This window comes from Pseudoliparis swirei, chromosome 3 (assembly GCF_029220125.1).
Source record: "Pseudoliparis swirei isolate HS2019 ecotype Mariana Trench chromosome 3, NWPU_hadal_v1, whole genome shotgun sequence".
Taxonomy (NCBI): domain Eukaryota; kingdom Metazoa; phylum Chordata; class Actinopteri; order Perciformes; family Liparidae; genus Pseudoliparis; species Pseudoliparis swirei.
In genome coordinates this window covers 13,480,739-13,500,729 of record NC_079390.1, presented here as the reverse complement: position 1 = coordinate 13,500,729, position 19,991 = coordinate 13,480,739, and the positions used below count along the sequence as shown (strand labels likewise).

Here is a 19,991-nt window from a genome sequence, read left to right as displayed (position 1 = left end):
GATGGCGAGTTGACGGACGGGGGGGGGGAAGGGCTTCCGACTGCCTGGCCTTAAGTAATTACTCTTGCCAATGAGAATGTATTATTACACAACCGACTTGGATGCAGAGCTCGTTTAAAGGCATGTATGATCTCATTGTTCAAGATGAACATCAAAGAGTGCTCTTCCACAAGAGGTCAAAAAAGGAGGAGCGTTGTATATGTTTCTTTTTTGCTTGGGAGGGGGGTCTGACTTTTTCTCTTAGGTAGAGCAGAGAAAGGTCTTTTTTTTATTTTCTAACACCCCAGATTTATATTTCAGTATTCTCTTGACAGACTTAATATTAAAGGGACTCAAATGGTGGTTAAGGTGTGTCATAAAGGTCCTAAAGATCAAGGTCATAAAGGTCATAACGGTGTGCTTTGTCTCAACAGTCACCGTTTCACAAAATGTTATTCCACCAAAAGTCCTTTTCTCCCTCAGCATCATAACAAATGTGGTTTTTTTTTTAATGTTGTATTGCTAGATGTGTCAAACTAAGTATTGGAGCTTAATTTCACTCTTTTATGTATGCCATAATTTTGGTCATCGTTAATTCTTCTTTAAATGTATTCATTGGTGGCTATTGTAAAAACGATTGTACCATCAGTACTTATATTTAATAGATCGATTCATTATAGATAATCAGTCCCAATATATGACCATTATTTATTCGATGAGCTAGCTTGTTTGCATTTGAACCCTTTGCGATCACACATGTTTGTGATGAATGACAAAACGTTGTTTTATTATAATTTTTATTATAACTTTAAAAAAAGAAGAAAAAGGCGACATCTGTAGGCTGTTTTGTCTCCACCAACTCAACTCAATAAGAACATTTCCACCTCAGATAAATGTTTGCATAGCTGTGTGTAACTGTCCAGTCAGAGTGTAATATGTTGAGGAGGGATTCCTCTGATATGTTGTGTGCAGTTTGCAATGAAGGCTCCTTCGTGTTCTCAAGTCGTTCTCCTTCTCTCTGCTGAGGAGGGTCTCAGTGACCAGGGCTGTTTGAACCCCAAACATATGAAATGGCGTGTTCCAGCTTCAGAAACCGTGAAACGTGGCCAGCAATTGTGTGTTTGTGTTGAAGTTCGTCGGTGTCGGAAGTTGCAATATTGTTATCAGTGCTTTACTGGCATTCCCTTTATTTTATCTCTGTTTTTGTTGAAACAAAAATACTGCTTCAATTTAAATATCTGCACTTTTTCACTTTAAGATACATACTGAAGTTATTATTATCACACACACACACACACACACACGCTACTTGCCCCTGCCAGCTGTGTAACATTGTCTAGTCTATGTGGTTGGCCTGTAACAGACCATGTTTACTGTGTACCCGTCTGTTCTCACAGTCTCCTGTGCTTCTGATAATCAATCTGCATGTGGCAGCATTCATACTTTTTGTTTTTGGAGATTTCTTTTTTTCTTTTGATAAACTCCCAATATGTTTTCATTTCGGTGGAACTCTTTCTCCCTTCTGTGACAAAATGCCGCTGCAGCTTCAGTGACGACGCATGTGACTGGAGGAACCGGCGAGGGACGTGTGTCTGATGCCCGTCGTGTGGGCACCGGAGCAGCTTTGTCTTCAGGACCGTCTCCAGAGGATCTCAAGCTGCCCTGGAAGAGGAAGCATTTCACCCTCGTTTATCCTGTGGTTGGAGGGTTGAATGAGGGTTAAATGAGGGTCTCTTCCTGCCACCCAGCGACCATGTATTCAACAGCTAAAAGTCTGCTTCAGTAAATGTTTGCCTCTCCAAAGGTTAGGTTTTTTTTTTTAAAGCATTTATCTAAAGCTTTTAAACTAGGAGTTTTAACCAAAAGAAAATTAAAGGTGTCAGAGGAATCATGTAGGCCGCACCCATTTCCAGCTTGAGACTTCCCGCCTTTTTTCATTTTTGCAAAACCCAACTTTTGTAAACTGTCTAGTCAGCTTTTAAACAATTAGTCATGATTGATAGATAGTCATATCGCATAACTAACAATATGATATACAACTCTGACTGCTCATGCTAAAATGAACTGCATTTGGCCAAACGATAGCGTTTATCCATTGAAACCATCTCAACTTGAAGGTCACCTTTCAATGATGCAAACATTCTTTACTGGAGGAACCCCCAATCCTTCACATACTTTATTCTCCCCCCCAAAAAACGCACAACCGTCACCATTTAGAAGACTCAGATCTGCATGCGTGTGCGCGTGGCACGTCTGGAATGCAGTTGTTGCAATGTAAATATGTAATGTATAAATCGAGGTCTGGGTCGTGGAATTCCTGCTACTGACTACGCCACTATCCTGTTGAGACTCCGCCCACTGTTGAGACTCCGCCCACTTCTCCCCACCGCCATCTGCCTGATGGATCGTGGACGTCTCCATCGTGGAATATGCCGACTATGAACTATTCATACACTCTGTCATATTCATTGAATGTATTGCAACTCTAAATCTGTCCTTCTGTACACATTACATCTATTGTTCTGTCCATCCTGGAGAGGGATCCTCCTCTGTTGCTCTCCTGAAGGTTTCTTCCCTTTTTTCCCCCTGAAGGGTTATTGGGGAGTTTTTCCTGATCCGATGTGAGGTTTTGGGGCAGGGATGTCTATGTGTACAGATTGTAAAGCACTCCGAGACAAATTTGTAATTTGTTAAATTGGGCTATACAAATAAACAATTGAATTGAATAAAGAAGCTATTTTTTGCATGCTTTTTGTACAACTAGGCCTAATCAAAGACAATAAATACAAAGAACATCTGAATTCTCTTGACATGTTGACTGTATTCCTGTTTATTTACTGGAGACACACAAACACCCAGTAAAGTTTCTGTGCATCTTTTATTGAACTGCTAATCACCAGCTGCACGCGGGGGATGAGTTACTCCGACAGTGACGTCATCTTATTTCGACAAAAGACGGGATGAATCCTGTAAACCCAGATGCAATAAAGTGTTCATCTAACCCGCACAGATACGGGTGGAGCTGGAGGTTGGAGGTTACACCCAAAGTGTGTAACAAAAGCAAACCGGACTACTAAGAGAAGAAAAGAAAACACAGGTCCACAGCTGAGCCACGCTAAAGCTCTGCATACAACAGTGAGAGTCACAATCCCTCAGGATGTTGGTGAGGATGTCGAAGATGCTGAAGAAAGAACAGGACACAGAGAAATGTCTTTGAGACGGCGTCCTGTCTGATCCAGAGTCCTGCGTGTCGTGTTGTTGCGTCCCATGTCGGTACTGCTTCAAAAGTACCACCTCACAGGTCTTCTCCCGGGTCACTTCTGCAGAACAAACACAACCTCAGCTGTGGCAGAAAAGCAATAACAAACTGGCTTTTTGAAATGTTTTTTATTATTTTTTGTGGTACATTTATGAATCTTACCTTCGTTTCTGTCCTACATGCATCCGAGTCTGGGCCCTGTGGGATAGAACCAAGAGGTTAAAGGACACATTTAAGATTTAAAGGAGAGGATTCTCCTTGACATCACGCCAATGAATACATGGAGAATCTACTCTAGTGTCTCGACGTCTACGTGCACTCACGTTGGGCCCGCCAGTGCTCTGATATGTCTTGTCGCTTGTTTCCAAACCAAGCAACTCGCTGTCATGCTGCAAGTACAACACATGTTACGCCTGATTCAGTTAGAGGGGGGGGGGGGACTATTTAAGGGGAGGGATGGGGTAAGATGCTCTGGAGCATGTGTGGAGGATCCTAAACTGCTGTGTGTGTGTGTGTGTGTGTGTGTGTGTGTGTGTGTGTGTGTGTGTGTGTGTGTAAAGATGGGGGGGGGGGGGGTTGTATCTAGTTCTGTAAAATGTAACCTTCCTTCACAATAATTGAAATGTATCTAAAAGTTGTTGAAATAAAAACTTGCACTGTTGAATGTCAGGATGTTTTTCCGTTAAAGGCCTCCCTGCTGCCATCTTGTGGTTTAACTGAATTTGCATGATCACAACAGAATGTGTGTGCGTCATTGACCTTACCTGTTTGTATGCGTCTGTGTGTTTGAACTTCATTTCCTTGTAAAATTCTCTTTTCGGGAGCAAATAGAGCAGCACCAGGTCACAGACCACGGTTGCCTGTAATGTCAGAGGTATTACAGTTAAGATGCAAATTATTCCACAGATAAAAAACAAACTATATGGGGGTCAGGCTGCAACATACTACTCCAAAGATGCCGACCCCGGAGCCTATCGCGGTCAGCGTTGGGATGATGTCAAACTTTCTGGCCTGTGGGCAGGAGAGAGATCAAATCATTTAGCATTCTCAAGTAAAAAATTCCTGCGATAATTTTTTTTCCACACGTTTCACTGACCAGTGATTGCACGATGATGTCGAGCCGGATGCCAAACACTTTGAGAAGGGTTCTCTTCTGAACCGTGCCCTCCAGAAAGTGCTTTGCATACCTACACAAAGCCACGGGCACAATCACAATATGTTACATGGAATGTATGCGCGGAGGTCTTTGAGCAATATTAGCTTCTGCCACTTATTCATCTCTGAGATTATGTCGCGTAGCAGCTTTCAACAACTGCGAAACAGGACTATAAAGTGTTAGTAAAAACCTTCAGATTATAAGATTAGAATTGTGAATTTTCAAGCTTTTAAATATCTTATGAATGGTGGATGCTTATAGCAATGTAGTTGCTATCAGGTAGAATGATGTAGTTTGTTCATCGCCGAACCTTTTTACATTTAACTCACGTTAGCTTGTTTTCTGCAGCGATCCGAAATCCAAAGGAAGAATCCCATTGGTTCTTGGTCAAGAAAAGCCAATGGGAATTAAATTAAATTAAAAAGCAGCTCTGTGTCTAACAAAAGTTTGTTACGGACAAATTTTGTTCAGCAAGATAATCTTCACGCAGTCTTGAACCGTGAATGCAGTCGGCAGAAGTATCAAGCTAACGTTGGGCTTTGAAGGAACTACACCACAGCGGCATGAGCGTGAGGACCCACAGCGAGTCTGTGAAGGCAGACTATGGCGTCTCGTGGTCTCGTTCAGCCACTTGTTGGCAACCAACAAATGTCCTGATTGTAAGACTCCTTCCTGCATTATTATAGAAACAACATCCCACGGTGGTTTGAGGCAAGTGTGGGTGCCATGTTGTGAACATCATGAACTTCAGGCAGCCTGCATCCAGAATTTTTTATATTGTTTGTTTAATATCTACAAAGAAATAAAGTGTAAAGCTTTATAGTTTTATGGAGTGTTATGTACGCACCATAAAACCAGACCGTCTGTTTCCCTCCCGGTTTCCTGTCTTCATGCTAATCTAAGGTCAGCTAACCGGTGGCATAAATGTTTTTTTGTCCTGAACTATCAGTGAGAAAGCAAATAAGTGTATTTCCCAAAATATTCACATCATATATAAGAATTACTTTTGCAGAGTACAAACCCAGAGTGTGTTTCAGTTCAGGGAAGAGTCTCCACACACCTGAAGTTGTAGCCCACTGAAGCTCTGGTCTTGTCGGTCTCCGCTGGGTTTCCATACAGACCGTGGAACTTGTACTTTGGTTTGCAGTGTTTTACGGCCCTGTCCAGGTTACATGTCCAGTCCACCACGATACCGATGGCCCCTCCCTGCCAGGACGCAAGCACATCACACACAACACCAGTCTCCATTATAACACGTGTGCCGCTGTGACGAGGTGTTGAGTAAAGATCAGCTGACTCACCAAGCGGGCTATTGTTTCGAAGTTGAAGCCAGACAGTTTAACGATGTCTCCCAGTCTGAATATGGGACACAGTGGAGCGTCCTTCGGATCGTGGAGGCATTTGCTGATGTAGTCAGCCTCGATACCTTCCACCAGGTTGCTCCTGAAAGCAGTCGGTCATGAGAAGGCATGGATGGAAATAGAGCTGTTTTAGCGTTTCGGGAAACATAAGAACCTCTAAGTGGATTTCGTTGTTCATATGGTTTCTCCATTATAAGTAAAATAAATAAATTGTAATCTTAAGTTAACTTGCTAAATTAAAAGCACAACAATTATTAAGACATGTATTTTGCTTGCTTTTACCAACCATGAAAGTTTGAACCTCTGGCATGGCAAAACTTTCTAACTTCACGGTCTTTTAAAAAAACATTTTTAATGGTTTATTTAATAAGGGACAGTGCACATTGATAAAAACATTGCAGTAAATGTGCCAGAGTTAGCCAAGAGGCTATTTTTCATCTGTTTAGAGTCACAATTTGAAAAAGTCGGAGGACTAAAGTTGATATTAGTGCAGTAGAAGCTGAGATATCCTGAGTTTCAGTTCCTAGAATAAGTCAAAACACAAAATAATACAGTTCCCACAATGAAATCCAGATCTTTTATTCTTCTTTCTATTTGCTATTAATTATCTTAGGATAAAGCTTGACAACGAATGTAACATTTCTATTTATCTTTCTACCGTTGGAAACATTTGGAGCTGAATTTAATTCAATAGGAATGAAGTAATCACCTTGAGACGCCAAATATGGGGAAGGTTACAGAATTTTTGATGAACAGTGTGTAGTTCTCTGCAGACATCAACATAGCAGGACTAATTGGGAGTAAAGAGAAGAGAATGTCAAACTCAGCATGTTGGGTCGCAGAAATGCGTCTCACAAATGATATTTCTTGTGCACAGAAAATTATTATCTCAAACTTGCAGATGGAATATTTCAACAAGTCCACATACTCTGGTATGTCGTGATCGTTCTCAACGGGGCACCAGGCCAACACCTCGCAGGTCTTAGTGGCGTTCAAGCACACTCCCGTCATTTGCCCTTGTAAATAGAGACACTCCAGAGTTCATCACCATCACCAGACACAAAACTTGCAACAGCATATTTAATTTTAAGCAGCAGCAGAATGAAGGACTGGAGGGCCCTGACGCTAACTTGCATCACCCTATCTTGAATCGGCATCAACAGCAAGCGCTGATGTAGCTCTTTCCTTGTGAGCAATGCTGTCTCCTCGAGGTGCACTTGACTGGTCTGAAACAGACAGATCTAAAGCTCTGGCTAACATCGGTCTTATTGAAGTCGATGTGAGGCACCAAGGGCTTGAAAAGGCTCTGAAGGTAACCCCTGGACAGATGGAGGACAGTAAAATGTTCATAACCGCTCTTTGAATTCGCCGTGCTATGTCTGGCCCTATTAAAGAAGCTCTCGTCTGAATGGCTATTTGTATTTGATGTCTCTGTGTGTTTATGATTCATGCCTGCTCCTAGGCATGGAGTTATTGTAACATCTGCGATTGTATATACAACACATGTCTGCTTGCTTAAGGCATGGTTGTAATCCAATGCTCACTCACTGTGTGTTTGGTTGTTAAGACTGAGTTTGTTGATCTTAAGTCATGTTTTTCTCGGCGCTGGACGAGAGCAGCATACAAGCTCCATCTAAATGTTTACCGTCGCCGACTCAGACGCCCTGTGTTTTAGTTCTCTACTGTGTGAGCTCGTCCTACGGGGGTTCTCGGGAGCCTGGGCCCTCTCTGCACACACACCGCTCCATAACCATGCACGATAACATGCCTAACCCCCCCCCCCCCCCCTCCTCTCGGTGCATCTTGTTCCTGTCACATGGCACGAAGGAGTTCATATTTGAGAAGGGACGAGAACAAAAGCAGACAACAGAGAGCCGAGGAGGGTCTGAGAGAGGCCACAAGATGGACAGACGGTTCAGTGAGGACGGCTGGTGTCACACAATGTCGGGCCATCAGGATTTACCATGTCCCGTACGTTTGTAACTCCCTCCTTCACATTCAGAGTCAGAGCTGCAGCTGTGCCTGCCTTGGAGCTGTTGCAAAGGAGAGATTGGGGTCAGAGGGGGGACACGACAAAGAGACAACAAAGTTCTGCATATGAAGATGTCCGGCAGCGTACAGAAACTACTGTTCATGTTCTCTTGAGGCCATTTAGTTGGACAATATTCAACCGCTACCGAATTACAGAAGCAGTCTTGGAATGAGACCGGATTCTAGTTTAGTTTGACTATTTATGGACGTGTTTCAGTGGGAGGGACCAGGAGAGAGGAAGGGGGAAAGGTTTTCACCTACCTCTGGACACTTTCCCATCTGCTGGCCTTCAGTTATGATGTAGTTTGTCATCACCACAAAAGATGAGTCTCCCTGAGGTTGAGGATTATAAGAAGTGATGTGTTAAAGGAATCGTTTTTGAGTTGAGTTAGTTGTATCAATCTTATCATCTGACTCTCAGGCCGGAAGTAAAAACAGTGTGCAAACACTTTACATCATATCTTGAGTGTTTAATCTGCTAAACTTTGAGTCATTGGTGCTGTATCGCTGCGTCGTACGCCGTTTAGTGTTAGGGGGTATCATCGATGCAGTTTTGCAGGATCGTCTACCACAACATGCGCTATTGACCTTTGAATTTATCCTCTTATTCAGAACATAAAGAATGACATATTTATTGAAGTTTGACTCAAACTAGATCACTCAACTTAGTGATCAAAGTGAAAGGCGTTATAAAGGTTTATCATACAGGACTATGTGCCAAACCTACTCTGAATTCAGAAAGGCCCACGCCCAGATCCCAAAGCAAACACAACAATCTTCCCTGTGTCTCTTTATTTCTTTCCCACCAATAGCATGACACAACTACATTGTAGGTAAACAGTGAGAGAAAGAGAGAGAGAGAGATATACACATGCATGACGGGATCCTCCCTTTGTTAGGTTGTTTGACCAGTTCTTTATAGGATGCACTCAACAACTTTTGGAGGGAGATACCTTGAAGTTGTAAACCAAATTTACTCTTGATGGTGTGTGCGTGCGTGCGTGTGTGTGTGTGTGTGTGTACCACCAAACAGCTTTCTTTAAAGTGTTTCAATGTCGCCCGCCTGACACCACCTGATGTTTATGCACTCTGACAGTTTGATACACAGACTGTGGATGTCGACTCCATGACATCTGACTCTGACCCAGATGTACTTTAATCAGTGACTGAGTGCAAAACCCATTCTTGACCAATCGGGAATCACGCGCCAAGCGGCCAACCAGTCACCAACCTGCGGCGGAAAGACGTAGTCGGCCACATCCCAGACCCTCTCAATTCCGTTCATTTTGGTGTAGCCCACTCCTTTCATTTTGGTGTAGACGGAGCTGACTGCTATGTCCGTTGACTGATAGCCTTTCTCGTAGATGAACACCCACCTGCGGGAGACACGGAGAGCATCGTATCAGGTCCGTCTGACCCCTGGACCCCACTCTGCTCCGCAAGGGCATTGTGCCGCGCGGATGTGGACATGCTGCATTATATCCCTCACGGGGACCCATGTGCAAAGTGATTGTTGCTCTGCAATGTCACGTTGCTCGTTGCTCATCGAGTGCAGATATTTACGAATACATATTTCAAAGTGATAACTTGTCAGTTTTTGTAAATATATTACAATGCTCCATCACAGGGTTGAAGCGAACTGCAGCGTTGTTGTTACCCAGCATGTAATTCTGAGTGATCTGAATGCTACACAAAGCAACAACTGTGACGATTGCAACACCGTTGCTACAACCTACTGTCCCATGCCAAAGTAAACAATGGCCTTTTGTAGTTAGTGTCAATTAGTCAGATGATTTAACAAATCAAGACATATTTAAAGTATCTTACTAATTTACGAACTAATGATTGCATTCAGAAAAAACTCTAAAATCAAATAGTTGCGACCTCGACCTGCATAATCGATAAAAAATCTGTTTGTTTTTTACTTACCCATTGTAGACGTAATGAAAGAGAAATATGGGAATAAATCATTACACTGTTTGCCTGAGTGGTAAAACATTTTCGGGTTTTCAAAAGATGGTTCTTTTAGGAGAACAAAACTAGGGATGCTACGAAGAGACTTCGAAGAGAAGGTGAAAGATTTAAAAAGTCAGAAAAGGGTAAAAGTCAAAGACTTAGAAGAAATAGAGAAAAATAAGAAATGTCTAATGTTGTGGGGAAAATAATGTGAATGTAGGATTCGAAGGCAAACGGCAAAGGAACTGACCTATGCTAAAACCATAGTGCCTGAGAAAATAGACTCCAGAACCGTCCACATCTGTAATAACAGCACCCATGATAAATGTTCCAGGTCCTGCAGGCCCAATCCTTGTGTTCCGTCCTTGGATTGACAATCCAAAACTCAGGTAGATTGATTGCTGAAACATTCATGGACTTCTGTAAGCAGTTCCTAACCACCTTCGCAGAAATTCGACGCCTCCTTATGAGTCACGTGGGTCCAACCCTATACCAAAAACTCAACCAGCTGGAGATAGAAGACACAGCTGCGCTCGTCGTAGACTAGAATGCAGATGCAAACAAAGCCCTAGAGAGACGCCTTGACACCCCTGTGCGAGAATAAAAAGACAATGTTCAAAGACAAAGTCGATCTGTCCTTCATCGACAACACAAAACAAAACCTGGGTGAGTCTGTCCATGACTACTGCCAAAGACTGTTCAGTGTTTTTAATCTTAACAGCGGCATTCAACAACCAGCAGCGTTAGGAGACGTTATAGAGATGTAGGAATCACACCTAAAGACCGCCTTCATGAATCGATTGCTGCCCGACATCAAAATGTCCGTTTGACGTAATGCTGTCGGCATGGTGGATTCACGACTGGTCGAGATAAAGAGACATGCTGCGCGAGCTCAAAGCATCGCGCAGGAGAAAACTGGTACAGATGAAAAGACCGCCCACATGACCCCAACTAATAAAACCGATTCAGAGGCCGTGGATGTGAGATGTCAAAAAGACAGTCCTGCAACCAAGGAGGAGCTCAGCAAGATCCACCCGCTGTAACCAACACACCTGGGCCTCGCCATGATAAGGGAAGTAAAACACCAACACACACACACGCCGCCTGCAATGAAGACACACTTCCTGCAGTAACCTCATGTCCACACACACACACAGCAGAGCAACAACAAGCTCAAATTGACATCATAAAACATTTAGAGAAACAACAAAAGCCTTTGCTTACACACACTTATGCAAAGTTTATCTGAAAGATATGCCAACCACACACAGTTCAAGTTCAAGGGAAACAATTATAATGTTTAGTTGATGCACACTCTGTGATACAACAAAAGTATTTTTCTCTCAAGGGGGCGTCAGGTTTAACAGTTGTTAAAAACTTTACCGCACCTCCACACACTGACTCAACTGACCCTGAACCTGACATAACGACAAGTCATTCTTTTTTTACTGTCTTTTTTTTGTCCCATTAATTAAATGGGCAGAAATCTCATGTGCTCTTTTGACATCAGCCTTATCTCCACTTCCACAGGACTGCAAGTAGTGAGACAAAAAACTATCACTCAGATGTTGAAATCAAATTTGTTTGCCTGTATCGACTGACCTCCCGGTTTAGACCCTGCCTGAAACTAAGTAAAAGTGTGATGCTTGTCCATCTGCCTCTGAGTCATGCTTGTGAGTTCCAGTACCTGTAACCCATACAGTACAATCTGGCCAACAAAGAACTCAGCTGACTCTGCACATCCTGAGATGGAACCTCTGACTCTGACCAACAGGAACGAGGAGCAGCTTTCCTTCCTGGCCAAAGCAGTGCAGGCAATGGGCATCTGTCACGAGCGCAGCATGTAGTCGCTACGTAATCTTCTGCTGAGGGTATCTGCTGCAAAGCGAGCTGCCGCCAGTGCTCCCAGCTCTCCCCTTTGCGCTTCTTCTGTGTCAGAGGCACGCCTGCCTCCTCCGGAGTGTTGTTCTGGTGCTCCTGGTTCCTGTCGTTCCTTCCTGATTCAGTGCTCCCTTGCTTTTGAGCTCCAGTCTTCCGCTTTACCCTCCGAAAGGTCCCGAGGGAGAAAGGCCGCTTAAGGTTTGTTTGACCTGAAGCAGGTAGGGAGATCCTTGTTTGATTACTATCGACTTCCGCAAAGACAGCAGCTGAAAAAAAACTTTGTTTCCTGGACGCATTCTACCACGGTCTGTCGGACCGCGTCAAGGACGCAACGCAAGATCTTCCTGCTGAGTCGGATGAGTTGGTCGCTCTCTCCATCTGTATCGACTGTCGTCTGTGGGAACAGAGGCGAGCGGGGGTTTTCGGTCACCCCACCAGTGCCGTTTCACCAATCAGCCGATTCTGGGGCGGACCCGACTCCACAGTGGAACGACGGTGCCGCCTGTAAGAGGATCGATGCCTGTACTACGGCCATAGCAGCCATTTTGTAACATCTTGCCCAGTAAAAGAGGTCGCTCACCAGCAATCCAGAGGACTCTGGTGAGTCTGAATGTGAATTTTGAAATGCCGGCTCAGTCTCAGTTTAATGCTCAGCTGTCTTGCTCAGAGAAGAACCACACAGTTTCAGTTCTCATAGACTCCGTTGCAGATGCTAATCTCATGGACATGGCTCTGGCCTCAAAGCTGGGGATCAGGCAGGTTGTCCTGGAGAAACCCATCCACACCACCGCTTTAGACGGTCGCCTCCTCTGACGGGTCACTCATCGATCAACTCCCCTGCCGATGACAATGTCGGGTCATAACAATGAGACACTCACTTTCCACCTCATCCATTCCCTACAGCAACCGATTATTTTGGTCTATGGGTGGTTTAGGAGACATAATCCGCACATGGACTGGACTTCTGGAACTGAACAGTTTTTTACAAGACCCAGGCAACGTGGTTGCGACCTCATCGCCCATATGACTGTGCTATTGACCTTCTCCCAGGAACAGCTCCTCCCAGAGGTAGACTTTTCTCACTATCTGCTCCGGAGACGAGACCAGGGAGAGATATATTAATGTCTCTCTGGCTGCAGGTCTCATCCGCGTCTAGTGCGGAGGCTGGTTTCTTCTTTGTCAGCAAGAAGACCTTGCGCCCTTGAATTGACTAAAGAGGACTCAATAGCATAAAGGTAAAGAACAGGAACCGTCTTGCCATTATCTCCTCTGCATTTGAACTGCTATAAGGGGCTACCATTTTTTCCAAACTCCATCTTCGCAACACTGACCATTTGATAAGAGTCCGAGAGGGGGATGAGGGAAGAGACAATCACCCGGTGACACATGACATAAGGGAAAGCAACTGACCTGAGAGGAGAGTTAGCCTTCAAAATAAAACAGGAAGTTACGAGACAAAACCCCAAGACAAGACAAGCTTCACCACGGTGTGACAGGAAGACCGCCTTCAATACTGCTTGTGGACATTATGAGTATTTAGTTATGCCATTTGGTCTCACAAATGCTCCTGCTGTCGTCCAGGAGTTGGTCAATCATGTTCTCAGGGATCTGCTCAATGTTTGTGTTTGTGTGTATCTGGATGACATTCTGGTCTTCTTAAGATCTCCACAGGAATTTGTGGTACATGTGCGCCAAGCCCTCTAAAGGCTGTTGAGGAATCACCTCTTCGTAAAGGCATACAAGTGCGAATTCCACACCACAGAGTTATCATTTTTCATCATCAATGCTAGTAATATCCAGATGGAACATCTAACGCCCTTGTGTTTGGGTTCATAACATCACCCGTAGGCTCACACAGCTCGGTCACTTTCACCGATTAAGTGAACTGTTACGTCTGAAAGACTTCCGCTTCCAGCGCTACGAGAGCGGAACCTCTAACGCCCTTGTTTTTGGGTTCATAACATTATATCATATATATATATATATATATATATATTTATATTTATACATAACATCACCCGTGCCTGTTATATTCTCTGCGATTCCGGTACTCATAAGTAGGGCCAGGGTTAATATCAATACGTACCAATTCAATAAAAATCGATAGGACGGACAAACGCAGCCGCACATTTCTCTTTTTCTTTTTCTTGCTTTTAAAATTGAAAAAACTATTAAATTTGAAACTCTGGTGACTGACCACTCTTCAGCAGTCACGATAGCTCATCTATTAACTTTGACTTTGAGGGGGAGGCCGCGCAGTGTGTGCAGCAGTGTTGGGTTTTGTTTTTTTGCAGGAATTGCTACTTTGAAGTGTTGCCGCGGGTTGAATTTTGTGTCCGCTGGTTCGGTAGACCTATTTTGCATGCAAATTACCCCCGCAGCCGACGCACAGGAGCTCTGAGCCGCCTCTTGGCTGAGCCGGTTGGGAGACCCAGGCGACCCTCATCAGACAGCCACCTGGCGCCTGCCTCACAGGAGGAGGGATTGACGTTAACGACCCTGCTCTGGGTTAGTCTGTCATCTCTGGCGAGTCTGTCTCAGCATCTGTGAGTCACGTCTACCGGGACCGACCGCGTAACTCCCTCGGGCGTCCGTCCCCCCCCATCCTCCTCCGAGAGTCCTCCGCCATCAGGTGCAGTCACGTGGGGGGCACCTGGGGTGCAGCCTGGCCGGGGGCTATAGGCCCCCGGGATGTCCGGGGGGGCGGCCACCAGGGACGGGTGTGTGCAATGCCCCCGGGCCCGCACACCCGGCGGCCCCACCCCTGCCCTCCTGCCCTCCTCCCCCGCGCCCAGGCGGTGTTTGCTGACTGTCTACCTGGGGGGCCGCCACTACTTTGGTCCCATGGGATCTCGGCGGTCGGGGTGGGAGGAGCTGAGGCGGTACGGCGGCGGTACTGCAGCGGGGCTGGCAGCTGCCCGGGTCCCTGGTTCCTCTTTTACTCCCTCACTTGAGGAGCTCGGCCGATTTGACGGAATTCACGCGAGAGACACTGGGCACACTGGACTTCCTCTCCGACACACGTCAGACACGTGTGTGTCCTTCTGTTGGGAGGGCAGAGTGGCGGGGGGCAGAGCCTAAAGCGCCCTGATGTCCAACGTCGGGCCGTCGGAGCCTTGATGGGACGCCTTCTCGGCGCCTCCTGCTCGCGTGCGCAACTGCGCCTGGCGACAACACGCCTGACTCGCTGCAACCTCGCCAGCGACTTCGCCTGTGGCTCCCCTTGGCTCCGGAACCGCCGTGAACCTCGAGTTCTCGAATAACCGCCTCCCTGCGAGGCATGGGCGGCATGGCGGCTAAGGGGCTGACCCTTGGGATCCATTGTGTCCTGCATCACCCCCTCTGGGGGACTCACAAAGACGCCGCGGCCGGCACACTCGTGAGAAAGAGTATTCCTCCAGAGCAGCAAGGCCGAGCCCCCACAAATGGGACAGGTGTCACTGAGCCATCAGCAGTCGGCGCTGCAACATCCATCCCCACCCATCCACCCGGGCTGGGGGGCCGGGCTGCTCTGCGGCGCCGGCCCCCGTCCTGACTGGGGGGGCGCGCTTCCTGGCGGCCGCCTGTTGATGGTTGCGCTGGCGACCGTCGCTTCGACCTCAGCCTTCCTGGGCCGGGCCCTGTGCGCACCGGCCACCACGCGCTGCGCCGCCCTGCCCCCGCGGGGGGCGGCCGGGCGAGAGGCCGCCCACACTACTACGAGCCGGCGGCTGGGCTGGATACTGGACGACCGTTAATCTATTCCTATAGCTTTCCGGTCTGGGGGGGGATGTAGTAGTACCGGCCACTAGAGGGGCAGCGCTAATCCGGGATCGATATGCCACGCCGCCTTCCGTTAATGTCAGCGTCCATTTTAGTCTCGTCATTCATCCATTCAAACTGACATTGAGAGTTGTTTCAATGACGGAGGAGGAAAGACCGTATAAAGACAAGTTTCAGTGTAAGTTGTCAGTCAGAAGCAAAACTTTATTTGTCACGTGTCATCTTCAGTACCTCTGATTGGTTGTTCTCTTTGCCCATCAAAACAGTGACAGATTTACCCTATATAAGGGCTACATGACAATAGATAACTTGTGTCAGTGCTCATGATAAAGGCTTCTACAGGGAATAAAAGAGGTTTTAATGGTTGTGTTCCTCATTTTAAAAAAAAAAAGAGTATTGGTGGTTTACCGTTTAGGCACGTATTTTTAAAAGTACCGTTTTTAGCACGCATCGAAAAACCCAAATGATACTCATAAGAGGTTGCATTAAAGAGCTCCGGGTATCCGCAAACCGCAGCGGTAACTTTGTCGTCCATCTTGTTCTGATTCAACAACGGTGGGACAGTGATGACGCGCGGAGCAACTCAAGAGCTGATTGGTCCGAGTTGCGAAATTATTGCCTCATAGTTGAAATTATTATATTAATACTAGGGGCGAAATTTGCGTCGCCCAAAATGTGTCTGTATGTGGGATCTCGTCGCGTGAAAATGCGTCGCTTTAGCTGTGAACATAGTATTACAGGCCGGGGTCATTGTTCCATGTCCAGACTCCCATTTTTCCTGTTAGAAATATCAGAGATGCAGGCAGACCAACAGATTGGCGCTTTGTGCAGGACCTCAAAACAGTCAATGCAGCCGTCATCGCACAAGCCTCAAATGTCCCCAACCCTGACACCATTATGTGACAGGTCCCGCCTGATGCTCAATGGTTTTTGGTGGTTGACCTCTCAAATGCATTTTTCAGTGTCCCTATGAATATTGGCAGTCAGTTCTGGTTTGCTTAAACTTTTATGACGCTTCCAAAACCTCAAATGAAGAAACAAATGATGTCATTTTTAGGCATATGTTCTTACTGTTGTTCGTTTATTTCAAATTACACTAAGCGGGCGCATTACTTTTAGATTTCTGCAGAGTGTAGCTCCTCCTTGTGTGGCTCTATCAGTGTCTGCCCAGGAGATATAGGAATAACAGCTGGTATGCGCTGGCAAGATACTGTACATACACACACACGCGCAATACGCACACACAGAGCTATTGCATATATTGTGTGAAAAGCAATTACCCCCCAGCAAAAAGCCTACAGGGCAGCATGTACTGTTGTTCATTTGTCCGTGCATGGTGAAAGCACCTCCGAGCACCAGATGAGCGGAAACATCCTTCAAACCGCAGACCGAAATATGAGGTAGGAGCGTTTTCACGATGAGCTGAACACCACAACTTCTATCAGAGATCAAATCGTGAAACTTTGAGCTTACATTCAAGATGCAGGGGAGGGAGAAAGAAATCGAACACATTAATGGAATAAAGAAACCCATGAGCGTGAAATAATGGAGGAATCTCCTAAAACAACAGTCTAAGTGAGATCTGTATCTGCTCTGACAGAAGCAGAGCAGAGAGGCAGAGAGGAGGAGGAGGCTCCTTGATGTGCAGAGGGCTTTTCTTCCCACCATACTGTGGCTCTGAGATTAGTGTTGAATGAACAACAAAATAAGAAATATCACAGCTCATCACGACGAAATGCAAACAATAGATGGGCATTTTTGTAGACTTAAAAGTGACGAGGCGAGAGTTAATTATGGTTTGCCGAGGCTGCTGTTCTCGTGTCCTCACTTCCTTCAAATGGATTTTTGTTGGATTCAGTTTTTTGTGAGATTTACTCAAATAGGAAGCCAAGTATGCACATGTTTTCATGCACAAGAATGAAGTTGTCAGTTAATGAAAGCACAACATCTGTAAAATAAGTCTCTAACTACAATAAATACCTATATTTTTACAGATTTAATAAATAAAAAAAGATTTGCACCAAGTCCAAGGTCTAAAACACCTGACAAGACAACCGTATTGTTGTATCCCATTTCATCCCCATCACCAAAAGGCAAGTGACAGGTGGGATGACAGCAGAAGAAGGAGCTCTGTCGTGCACCATGTACCCTTCACAGCGAAAAAAGACAAAATCTCTGAATTTCACGAGGCCTTTTCTTATTTTTTCACTAATGCCAGCGCACAGAGGAAACTCACATCCTGTTTCATAGTTCCCAGTTTAAGACTTTTCAAGGTTTTAAATGAAAGAAAAGGAGCATCCACATTAGTCGTGGCCCCAAGGAGAAACCAGCAGTGAGTCCAATATGAATAACTTTGAGAAGATATCTCTACCACGTGTTTGGTCAGCGTCACCGGCAGAAGGTAACATGTTCTGGCACCTGGCCTCAGGTTCTGATGCTCGGAGGGGAACACACACTCGTACACGAGCGCAGACACGCACGAGTGGTCAGTGAGTCATTTAAAACTAATTCAAACAGAAATGCAACGAAGATAAAAAGAAAAGAAAAAAAGTCTCAGAATGAGTGTTCAGGAAATCAGTCCAACATGTCGCAGCATGAGTGTGGAGATGTGTGTGTAGAGGACTACCGGAACAGGTGTTTCTACTCTCTCTCCCATGAGGGGTTGAGCTAGCCTCATGTGAGCTAGTAGTAGCTACTGAATAATTCGCAGTTTTTTTCTTTCAGTTGTGTCGCCTTGGACATCAACATTAGCTTATTTTTACATGTTTAGCCCAGGTAATGTTATGCTGCGCTCGTGTTATATTCCAGACATGACAACACAAGACACAAAATACCGAGCGGTCGTCCAGACAGTCACGTGACCAGACACGTCATTTCATACCCTTTTCAACACTGATAATAACTAATTGCGCAAAACTAGATCAATTGACGGAAAACACCCAAAGAAATTTTGTTTTGTTTGGCAGCCGTAGCTGCTTTTTCTTACAGTGTAAGATAACAAGCATGTTGTGGTTGTGTGTGTTTCAACTTGAGAAGTGCATTTAACAAGATATCCCGCTCGTGTCCCTTCTGCCGTCACTCAATCTGTCATGACTTCCCGTCTGTTTGCAGTTCCTATTTGCTGTGTCAACAGTATAGCTGGCAGGGTGCAGCGAGTGTCTCTGACCATCGGTGGCACCCACTTGAAGTCAAGGGAGAAGTCTTCCTTTATATTTTTCGAACAATTTTAATAGCATGGGATGCTTTTCCCCCATCATGTATTTAAGCAGAATTAAGATATCAAAAGTATGTCAGTTAAAAAACAACCCAGCATGAAAAGAAAACAAGTTCTTGGAATTTAAAGTGCCGCTGAAAGGTAATCTTGCATCACAAACCGTCACTGCACGCAAGTTGTAACATGACAATGCAAACCAAAGTATGCCTGTTGCCCTTCCACAGGAATGACGGATGAATGTGTTGTGTCTTACCCAATGATGTAGGCCAGGACCCCCAGCTGGATCAGACGGCACACCACTCCCACCCTCCTGTTCCTCACCAGCACCTGGCGCGGGGTCTCGTACTCGAAGAAGAAGTCGGAGACGCCGTTGGTGATTTGGCTCTTCATCTTCTCTCATCGGCTGGCCCCACAAAGAGGAGGGTCTCTCTCTCTCTCTCTCTCTCTCTACACACCCCACTTACATACAATCACCCTGTTTATCCTCCTAGTGACCTCTGCTTTAGTTCCTCACTGGTGGCGAAGATCCTCTCTGCCTCCTCTCATAAGTAACATCGGACACGCTTCATGAGCAGTCCTCAAGTGTAAAGCTCCCTCCCTCCCTCCCTCCCTCCCTCCCTTCTTCCTTCCCTCTCTCTCTCTCTCTCTCTCTTTCTCTTATTTAAATTCAATTAAATATGCTTTATTGGCATGAATGTTGCAAAAACAGTATTGCCAAAGCATTCAGACATAACAACAGAAAAATATACTATCAATATCAATAGATAGGTAACAATAATAATATAACAGAGTAAATAACTATACAGTAAATAAGTTCAAATAAAACAGTTGTGTTTTTTGATAAAGGATATGTGTGTGTGTGTGTGTGTGCGTGCGTGTGTGTGTGTGTGTGTGTGTGTGTGTGTGTGTGTGTGTGTGTGTGTGTGTGTGCGTGCGTGCGTGTGTGTGTGTGTGTGTGTTGGTCACTCACTGACCCTCAGGTTGTGGCAGATAGAACATACGATGCAACACGATGTGCTGTGTTGTGTTTCCCTCTCGAGTTTAGAGGATTCTCTCAGTTCTCTGCAACCAGAGACGTGGCTGATGGTTTAAGAATATTTGTCTTGTTTCTGTATATTTATCACATTTTAGGAGGAAGTGCATCGCTGCTTCAACCTCACCTGTCGAAGAGTGACCACATATTCTGTTTTCTCTTGGTTGCCATGGTCACTGAGTCGTTACGTGGTCAGGATCTGTCTCTGCTTCTGACCCCTGACAGAAAAGAGATATTCTACCAATTCATGAACAAGACATTGAGATGGTCTGGCTTCTACCGAGAGGCGTTTATAATTGTGTACCGAGCTACGAACGGATCGGCCCCGTCTACATCCAGGATATGGTCACGCCTTACAT

The 19,991-nt window shown here is 45.4% G+C and overlaps 1 protein-coding gene across 5 annotated transcripts; it reads right to left on the bottom strand.

Moving 5' to 3' along the window:
* Window positions 1–45: 45 nt before the first annotated feature.
* On the bottom strand, window positions 46–19,121 carry p2rx1 (purinergic receptor P2X, ligand-gated ion channel, 1). Of its 5 annotated transcripts, XM_056440843.1 has the most exons (14): window positions 18,853–19,118; window positions 9,018–9,162; window positions 8,048–8,119; window positions 7,719–7,788; window positions 6,684–6,771; window positions 6,465–6,545; window positions 5,696–5,837; window positions 5,455–5,600; window positions 4,335–4,425; window positions 4,184–4,249; window positions 4,003–4,098; window positions 3,562–3,627; window positions 3,401–3,436; window positions 46–3,299 (listed from the first exon to the last, which is right to left on the bottom strand). In XM_056440843.1, exons 1-14 carry the CDS (start codon window positions 18,987–18,989, stop codon window positions 3,294–3,296), a joined length of 1,242 nt encoding a protein of 413 aa, XP_056296818.1. In that variant the 5' UTR covers window positions 18,990–19,118; the 3' UTR covers window positions 46–3,293. The 5 variants fall into 5 exon arrangements, with proteins under 5 accessions (XP_056296818.1, XP_056296802.1, XP_056296793.1 ...); XM_056440827.1 differs by having other exon boundaries at window positions 46–3,436; window positions 7,731–7,788; window positions 18,853–19,121; XM_056440818.1 differs by having other exon boundaries at window positions 46–3,436; window positions 18,853–19,120.
* Window positions 19,122–19,991: the final 870 nt, after the last annotated feature.

Excerpts from the sequence above, each read along its gene's own strand:
- p2rx1 (XM_056440818.1), bottom strand. The coding sequence starts at position 18,989 with ATGAAGAGCCAAATCACCAACGGCGTCTCCGACTTCTTCTTCGAGTAC. Across the intron at positions 6,772-7,718 it reads TTACAAACGTACGGGACATG|GGCAAATGACGGGAGTGTGC; the intron begins GTAAATCCTGAT and ends TCTATTTACAAG. Across the intron at positions 4,426-5,454 it reads TCAGTGGGCTACAACTTCAG|GTATGCAAAGCACTTTCTGG; the intron begins GTGTGTGGAGAC and ends GGCTTTGTGTAG.